We start from the raw sequence: 9584 nt of genomic DNA, 5'->3' as shown, positions 1-9584 counted from the left end.
CCTTAGCAATAAGGAGGTCTGAGGCAGCCAGCCTCTTGTTCTTGTCCATGGGAAATTTGCCAGTACCGGAAATTTGCAGCTGCACAGATAGTTCCCTTTTCAACAGTTTACAACGCTGCTGCTTTTTGTCAACTTGTTTCACCATAGCATTGAAGTCAGCATTGTAACTGAAGACATCTCTGCCTTTATATCTGCAGGTCTATTAACTTAGGGCAATTACTCTGCAGAGAGGTGACAATTCCTTTATGGAAGTTATTGAATTCTGGTACTGCAAACACTGCAAACAGTGCATCAATAATGAAAGGCCAGTAGAGAGTACAATGTACCTGCATCGTTCAGAAATATAATTTTTTTTAATGGACTATATCATCTGACAGATAATTTAAGCCTGGAAATTAGACATCAATTTTTAATAATATTTAAATTTACTTTTCAAGGAAAATTAAAAACATGAGCTACAAATTACTGGCTTGACTGAACAGAAGGGAGTTGAGGAAAAGGGGGTGAAAGGGTGTCTCATTGGAGTTTGCTGACCTTTAGAAGAACTCCCAGCTGATTAATAATCTTGAACATTGATAAATTAGATAATATTCACTCAACCCATTCTCATTTTTTTATTTAGCAAAGAATTCCAGCTTTGTTCAGCAGTATGACTTCTGCTCTTTACATACACGCAAAACTGACGGTCTCTTCCAAGGATTTGATTCAAGGTTTAGCTATTACATTATGTCTCAATTCTTGGCTTTTTAGCCTGTTTTGTCGTGTACTGCATCGTGCTTCATAAATCTACAACAGTAGAAAGATCCTATAGCACTCAGGTCAGGGTAGGCAACAAAAGGAAGGAGATGCTTGTTTTCCATCTATACACTATAACAGTTTCAGTTAAAAGCTGGTATTAAACACCAGTATTACTCTGCCTTCGAGATAGAAAAATTTGGAGTTAATTTTCCTTCCAGTTCTCATATCTGTTATAGGTCTAAATCTGGTATCGGTGGATGCACTGAACCAGATTAAGGGCAGGGACACTTGCCTCACCCATAACTTATCTATCCATGGACTCAAAATAGGGATGCCTAGAACTGTTTTGTGGGTATCTGCCCTTCTCTCTGCCAGCTCCACTGCTTTCCTTCAGAGCTTTCTACAGCCTCTGCCTGAGCCCAAGGATTCTGCCCTTGAAAAATGTTTGAGCTTTAGAAAAAAAAAAACAAAAAAAACCCCAACAAACAAACAAACAAACAAAAAGAAGCCTGGTCTTCATGCATTTCCTATGTCTATCATACCTATTCTCGAATGAAATTGAAGTGCAATTCTTAAACAGTAATACCTTCTGTAAACTGTCTCAGAAATAGGCATGCAGCTGCCACTGAAATCCACTGGAGATATGCCTGTGCATTGAGGGGAAAACGTAACCTCCTGACAATTACTAGCAGACAAGAAAACACTCTACAGAAAGCAGCTTCCTTTTCAAGAAGCTAAGACTCTTCTTTAAAAACTTTGACTGCTGCTTGCCAGGAACTAGACAATACACTAAAACCCATGAGTACCTGTTATTCATGCACTAGGTCCGAAAATCTTCATAGCTTTAATGGTCCAATTCAGACTATCAGTTTAGAGCTTTTTGCGCTTCTTTTTCCAGATTTTTAGTTTCTTCACTTTGTATTACTCGCATTCAGTGGCTTAGCATCTCTTTTATTCCCTTGTAAGTAGATCTTGTAAGAAGATCAAGTACTCAGCAGACACTAGGGCTCAAGGGAATACCCACCAGATACGTGCAGTTGCATGGCATTCCTTTGATCTCATGCTGTACATGAACCACTGTAAAGTGTTTCTGGGAAAATTATTCTGTTTTATAAAAAAACATATACATGGAGTTACCTTGTAACTTAATAATACACAGGAGTAATATTCATGGAAGTTTTGCATGTCCAAGTTGCATGCAGTCTACTGGTAAGAGAGATGCTGAAGACCAGCAAGACACTTCAGAAAGAACATGACTACTAATGTAATACTTATAGGATGCTTTAATCTTGGGCAGTTTCCTCCTCTCCTATTTTGCCTCCACTGTTTATGATGTATTCCTCACAAATTCAGCCTTTTCAGCATGTCATCTGGAAGCACCGCTTGATTCTTTATTCCTCTTCCAGAATAACATAGCTTTGGTCATAAGGACTCTTATTTATTGTCCCAACAGTACAGTAGTGAAAATACGGTTTGTATATTTAAGCGATCCTCATGCATTAAGATACTTTACACAAACAATTAAAACAGCTGTGGAGCTTACAGAAATTCAAAACAACGCATGGCAGCTGGAGAGAATAGGAATCTGGAGAAGATCCCCTGTAAATCTGAACAGATGCAAGTCACAGACAAACACTCTGTACCCACTCTGGGTGACAGCGTCCTGCTGGCACGTAGGGTCTGATCTTTAGGCACGTGAATTTGCTGCTCAATCTACTATAATGACTCAGATGAATGAAGTTACTCATGTGTTCTCAGAATAACAAAGATAAAACATGATAGGCACAAGGTTGTGCTGGGCAGGAGCTCACACATGAAGAGGAGCTAGACAGGCAATATCCACCTGCATTGCCCAGCTACCTAGTCATCCTGGCAAAGAAGAAACAGTAACAATACCACATGTGAAAATGACATCCTTGAAAAAGAAAGATGGCTTAAACAGAAACTTAAGGTAAGAGAAATATTTATTTAAATTTGCACAATAACGAGCTTATACGGAACAAATTCAATCAAGAAATAATAGTAAGTGCAGTAAAACAAGGAAATATTGATGACTTTTCCCATCAGAAAACATTAAGAAGCCATGCCTGTGCATCACGGTTTTTCTTTTTTGGAGTAAAACAAGGAAATATTGATGACTTTTCCCATCAGAAAACATTAAGAAGCCATGCCTGTGCATCACGGTTTTTCTTTTTTGGGTTTTTTTTTTTTTTTTCATTTTACAATAACTTCTATCGTTTTCTTATTTTTATTTCAGCGCACATACTGTACATATCACACCTTAGCTGCTAGGTTCTTTATTCCTGAAGGCTTCATCCCTTTACTCAAACATCTGCTAAATTCTGCAGTGAGCAATCAAAAACATTTTTGCAGTTCCAAACATGATTAGGTAAAAATCTCTGCATCTGGTCGTGTTGGACTCTCAAAGCTTCAGAAGACCCTGTAAGAGTTGATTTTCGATCTTGACATTGTTAAGTACAGCATTACAATGTGTCACTTTACACTAACCTAAATATTCTGCATAATGATGTCAGACAGACAAATAGCCAGGAGATTTGGGCCTAACCTCATACAAAGGTTTACACATATGAACTTGTTTTGAGTTCCATAAATTTCACTCTGATTCAGGTAATTGAGTTCATCGCACATCTGCACTTCAGATGGACAAAACCAATCTAATTTTCATTTTAATTTTGTACAATTTTTGGTCTAAAGGTATTCTTTTTGTGAAGGAAAATTCTTTAAACAGAAACTGCTTGTGAGAGATGGTTGTTGGCATCACAGTTCCTGAAGGCACTGCGGATCCACTGAGCAACAGACGTGGCCATTCTAAAGGAAGGAAAAAGAGAAAGAAGACTTGAAGCAATTAGCATTTTGTACAAACCAAGTCAATTTAACAAGCTCAGCCGTTTGCAAACACCCATCAGATTTGATCGTACAGATTTGTAAAATACAATGCATGTACAGGTCTTGACCAGATTCATGACAGTGTCGTGACACAAAGCTGTCAAACAAGGCAGAGCACCTGGGAGTTTTATTTAGATCAGGTAGAAGAGACTCTGAGTTTTATCTAGCCCTGAATGCTTCGAGTTAATACATCCTGGCTGTAACACCAGCAAACATTAATCCATAAATTTTTTCCTGATAGCCCAGACATTCTTCTGAGAATATTAGCAATTAAGGGAACAGATTGCCTATGGACAGCAGTAAAACACTGCAGAAATTGTTTTCTGCATCTCTACGACTTCTTTTCTTAAGTCTGATTCTTACAATGCAAATAAAAAGTGTGCATTATTTTTAAGTTACTCCACCTACATTCAGTTAACTAAACTGCCAGGACAGATTAAAGACCACAGACTGAATCATTCAAACATTTCTTTCACTCTTTCTGTTACAGGAGGTTGGACAATCCTACTGCTCACCTTTTTTACTTGTGATTTGAAATGGTTTTGTGGCTAAGTCAGCTTTAGCTGATGCCCAGGTTTCTGAATTCTTAAAGGATTTGTGTAAACCTATTTTGCCACAGCTTGCTTAGAGAAGCTTAGGCTGGAGCTTTGACCTTCCATGTGATGCTTTGCAGGAAAAGAGTGGAGTGGCACAGGACGAACGAGATGGAAAACTATACAAACTGGGCACACCATTAACCTGTTCTGGAGGAAGCAGGGTGCTTACAAGCAGAACTGCAATATTAAAATGCTGCCAATATAAGCAGATTGTGTATTTCAGTAAGAAAACTGCTCTGTAAAGAGAATTGAGTAAGATTTGGCTTGCTGAGGGACAAAGTGGTACATCTTCACTGTTACTCAAATTCTCACCTGAGCCATATTAAATCTCTGGGGTTTGGCAGAGTATCTGTTTTAATCTTACATGTGTTCACAATGCAGTAATGGATTTTATTAGTCTATGTATGTGTTTACACTGAATACCAATTAATCAAAGCTTAAGGTTCAGTCTTTGCTTAAGAGAAAAGGGCAGATGGAAGCAGCACACAGGAGACCATCAGCAGAACTGATACATGGCTTCTGCATTGCTACTGATTAGCACAACAATGAGAACACATTCCCCATCACCAGATCTCAAAAGTACTTTAGAAAAAAATCACACCTAATTTCTTTTTACAGATGGGGAAAGCAAGGCACATAAATCTCAGCAACTTGCCCAAGCAAAAAGTAACTTCTAGCACTGGAATTGGTGGACGCCACAAGCTATAGATCTTAAAAATTTGAGTTTCTGCATGTAAGCTTGTTTCAACATCCTCTGACTTTCTAACCATCAGCCACTCTGTAGGTCACATCATTTTCTTCTAACCACCAACCTGTTCTGACACCCAGACAAATGCCTATGCTAACTCAGTACATACCACTTCCCTCGTAAAAGGACTATGCCTCAGCAGCAGCAACAGCTGTTGCATACAGTATTGTGTTACGCAAAGCGGAGGAAGGAGGTGGTGCTTGACAGCTTCTGCTACATGATCTGTTACTTCTCATCTGCCCCACAAAATGTTGAAGTTAGATTATTTTTCATAAGTACATTTTCAAAGTAGTTAATTGTACTACATACTAGAGTTTGGGAAGTATCTTCCTTGGGAAAAACATAGGATAAGACTGAAATCAACTGTGAATTTCAGTAGTAATTCAAGATCTCTGGATGAATCCTGCTGTCTCTCTCACCTTGGCTACTGCAGAAACACCCTCTGTCATTCTTCAGTACTGGATGATGGAAAATACAATTCACCATGCAGGCTTATTTTGAAAGGAAAAACTTCTTTAAACTTACTTTTCTTTTGCATCTTTGAGATGCCAGAATTCACTTAAGCCCATAGCCATTAATTTTTCTCCTCAGACAATTAATTCCTTTGACTACAAAACTATTAAATGTTCTATACTTTATGTTGATTCTTCTATTAATTTTAAAGCAAGAAAGCTATACAACCATGTAACCAGTCCTGTAATTCTCAAAACAATTACTATTCTCAAAAAGCAATTCATTCAGTTCTGATAACATTATAGTATCACACAGAACAAAATTCTTGTGTGAAGTGGTCTTATATACCTGTTTGTTATTTGCTTGGGCAAGTTTCCAAGATAGCATGGAGCTATACAGTAACAAGTGTGAGCAAACTTGAACTGAGCTCTCCTGGTGGAAAAGCGAAGCCCACTACCATGTCCGCAGCACACTGCAGCACAGGCTGCTGTCTTGCTTCTGACCTGCTAGCACATTAAACCATCCTTCTTGCACATGCAAGAGGAAAGTTAACTAAGCTGAATGCTTTTACCATTATCTCTGCTGCTTTCAAACAAGCGTAGACACCAACTATCCACTGACAGGACTCAGTGCATTAATATTTATATGCCACAGAACAAGCTGGGAAAGAAGCATCTCAGCTTAATTTTTATGCTCTTTACCTTGCACTGGCAGAGGGTGCACTCTGTGCCGTGCTTAATCCAAGAAGATCCAGTGAAGCGAACAACATTGGTTTCATCCAGACACGTTTTAGTGATGTCATTGCGAATTGTGTCTGCTTGGCAGGGGTCAGTGACACAGCGTGGGCAGCACTCATTCTCAGGAAGGACGCTGAATTCACAATCCGCCTCCGGGCATGGCAAGGGCCAGCAGTCAACTTCGCCTTGCTGTTTACAAATGTGACAAGAACAGAGAAGATTATTAGCTCGTATTTGCTTTCGTTACCCACTCCCCTGACTCAGCAGTATGTTTCTTAGCTGGCTAGTTTTATCCATCTGGTCCGACTCAGAAGTCAGCACAGGGAACACTGATATCCACTGCCTGTGGCAGACACAGCAAGTTAGGTGTTTTTTTCTGCATGCTATTCATGAAGCGTATTAGATTTAACTTGTTTCAATACACTCTGCATTAAGCTGCAGCTGAAAAGTCTTGCATGACGTTTATGGAGAATATTGATATGTCCTTGTAAAGTCCTACTCCTGCAAGTGACAGAAGCCATAACAGGGCTGTACTGCAAGAGTGCTTCAAATCTCTGGTTTCACCTAGTTCTGACTTTTATTTGAATTGATGGTTCACCACATAAAGCCCTCAGATTCAGCTCTGAATGGGCTAGAGGTTATCTTTGCCACAGTTATAAATTCGTTGGCTGGACTATGGGTGTCAAGCTTCCAGCAGCCCAAAGTGCGTTTTCAGTGAGAGGACCTCCACCCATTTACCATCCATTCAGGATGTTACAATCAGTATACCTGAACTTCCAAACTTAATCACAGTTTCTGCGTGATGGGTTCAATACAGTCAGGGTATGAAAAGGTCAAAAGAGAGACTTGTGCTGGACCAGAATATTCTCAGGGGAAGTTACTGTATGCCTGTGCACAAATGTAAAGTTGTCTAATTATTCATGTCATTTACTAGAAGCTGGGGTCAGCTTCTCGTCAGCTCTGGACAAGGGCCAAAGTTTCAGATCTGTTGGTCAAAGAAAAGACTTCACAGAAGTCATTAATGGATTTGTCTTTTGGAGCCAGTCCATCTCTGACCCTCACCTTATTCAGCTCATTTGAGCTCACACTGAGTAGCCTGGATTTAAGGGGGGGCAAAGAGAATTGCATTTGGCTCTAGAAAAGAAGTTTATTCACAAAGCCTGTTTCTAAGGCTTTAAGAGAGATGAGTTCAGTATCTCCAGAGCGAGAGCTGAAAAAAAATTCCCAAGCATTTGCCATAGCTGAAAATTTGCTCCTCTTGTTGCAGAAAGTATCATGAAGTTACTCTTTGACAAAATTCTCACCTGGGTCGAATTTTGCCGTTTACATGATGGTAAGAAAGAAAGCAATCTTAATACCAGTCACTGATCTTGATATCTCAGTTTATGTTTTGTAGCGATGGACAATACAAGGAGTAGACAATACGTCATCACCCCAAAAAATTCCCTGACAACTGTAAGAAAGAAGGATTTAGTTACCGAAGTAGCATCTTGAAAAAAGAGACATCTATTGAGATCCCAAACTGCAGGGTGCTCTGTTTGGTTTTTAAAACATTCAGTGAAGTACTTGGGTTTCTATTTTACTGGCTTTTAGCAGTGGTAACACTGAAAGCACAGTGTCTACAGAAACTGGTTTCTGGCTGTTATTCACACTACTCTATCAAAAGCAAGCTGCTAGATGGACCAGGCTTTACATTTTGGAGATAACTTGTGATAAAAGCTAGTAGTTTTTATCTTGGGATATTCTTCTGTCACAGAAACTTCCTGAGTGGCATTATGCAGAATAGTTTTTTCTCAGACTCTGAAATACATGTCCAGGAATAAAAGCACAAGCTCCAATAGATATTTTTTTACTATTTTGAAAAATGCATCACGTATTACTATTTTTTCTGTTAGTTTTCTGTTATTATTATTTTTTCTATTATTATTATTTCTGTTCGAAATGTCTGAATGAATAAACAAATTTTAGTCTATTAGCATCTTTGAAATTAACAGCTGTGTAATAAATACATATTGAGAATTTCCTTATACAGCTTCATGGGTCTTTGACGAGTGAATACAAGTGTTGCTGTGTAGTGCCATATCCAAATGACCTCCACTCTTTGCTAAAAGAATCTTCATGATTAAATAATTTCTATTATGTCTGTTGTGTCAAAATGCATTTTTGACTGGGACTTGACAATACTGACAAATATCCATGAAAACCAGATTTCCATTATACACATACTCCAGAGGAAATTAAATGGATGTTAACGCATGAAAATTAACTATTCACAGATCAGAATATCTCATATCCTTCTTCCCTGCTGTCTCTGCTGCTGTAATCAGAAGCCTTACCAAACAACGACACTGCTGACAATTCTGTATCCAGGAGTCACCACTGTTGTAGGAAAGCTCCCCACTCTGATGTAAACATTGACTGCTGAGCCTTGGGTCACATTCAGGACAGCAAAACAGGTCAACGGTGGGATTTTCACAGTCACAGACCATTCGCCGGCACATCACATAGCCACTCTGTTGTTGGAAGACAGGCACAGAGTGATAGTAGGAATGTGACCAACTCCAGCAGTACGTGTACCAAATTATGATTTTTTTGGCATGATTCTAAGCTGCCAGCAGCTCAGAAATTTTTCCACTATATGATATCTTTGTCAAAATACAATTCAAACAAAGGGAGATTCTACAGTACACGCTCTGTAACCACCAAACAGTTCTCCTGCTGTCTTCCATATACCCTTCGTGCAACCAGCCTTCAGACAGATGTCACCTAAGCTGATGAAACGCAAGGGTGTCTTTCCCAAGGGCAAAATCTTAATGAATTGTACTAAATTTATGTCATTCTCATATGGACAGCAGTCAAGTCTTGCTTTAAACTTCCAGATCAATCCCTTTCTTCAGAAATTGCTCACATAAGGAACACGGTAAGTAATCTGAAATTAAATTTATGCCCATGAAACTTGATCTGCTGAAATGCTCAGGATTCTGCCAGCCTTGTATTGGGCCTTCATTCTCCATCAGCATTTAGCTTGGGATCAAGCTTCCCACATTTGAAAAAGTTAAGCTGAATTACTCTGCAGATAGAGAATCTATTTCCATTTATAATAATCTGTTAGAGAAACTGGTGTCAGTCACCAAGCCCAACATCTGTCTAAACAGAGAGTTTCTTTGCATGAAAACACTGTTACTCCCACCCAGACAACACAGGTGGCATCTCTGCTAACAAAATAGTACTATAGTCCTCCCAAAACCATGTAAAAATCTCCCATGGAAGCTCTACCCGTGCAGGTTGGACAGACGGTCTCACCAAAACCCTGTATATAGCATATAATTCAATCTTTCTGTAGTGCCATGTACACACCTGAGAAGGCAGCTAATCCAGGAATTTCACTTGAATCATGACGCTCTT

At 39.1% G+C, this 9584-nt stretch overlaps 1 protein-coding gene across 1 annotated transcript in view; it reads right to left on the bottom strand.

Annotated features, from left to right (window-relative positions):
- Positions 1-2936: 2936 nt before the first annotated feature.
- Positions 2937-9584, bottom strand: part of LOC104497649 (protein NEL-like) — a gene marked incomplete at its 5' end in the record, with an annotated part of 6968 nt that continues 320 nt past the window's right edge. The window contains 3 exons of the mRNA XM_010140925.1: positions 2937-3567; positions 6144-6368; positions 8516-8692. Coding sequence (XP_010139227.1) covers positions 3517-3567; positions 6144-6368; positions 8516-8692 — 453 coding nt within the window. The remainder of the gene's footprint in view (positions 3568-6143; positions 6369-8515; positions 8693-9584) is intronic.

This window comes from Buceros rhinoceros, unplaced genomic scaffold (genome assembly GCF_000710305.1).
Source record: "Buceros rhinoceros silvestris isolate BGI_N320 unplaced genomic scaffold, ASM71030v1 scaffold43567, whole genome shotgun sequence".
NCBI lineage: Eukaryota > Metazoa > Chordata > Aves > Bucerotiformes > Bucerotidae > Buceros > Buceros rhinoceros.
The sequence above is the reverse complement of the archived record's forward strand: the minus strand, read 5'-3'. Positions and strand labels throughout refer to the sequence as shown.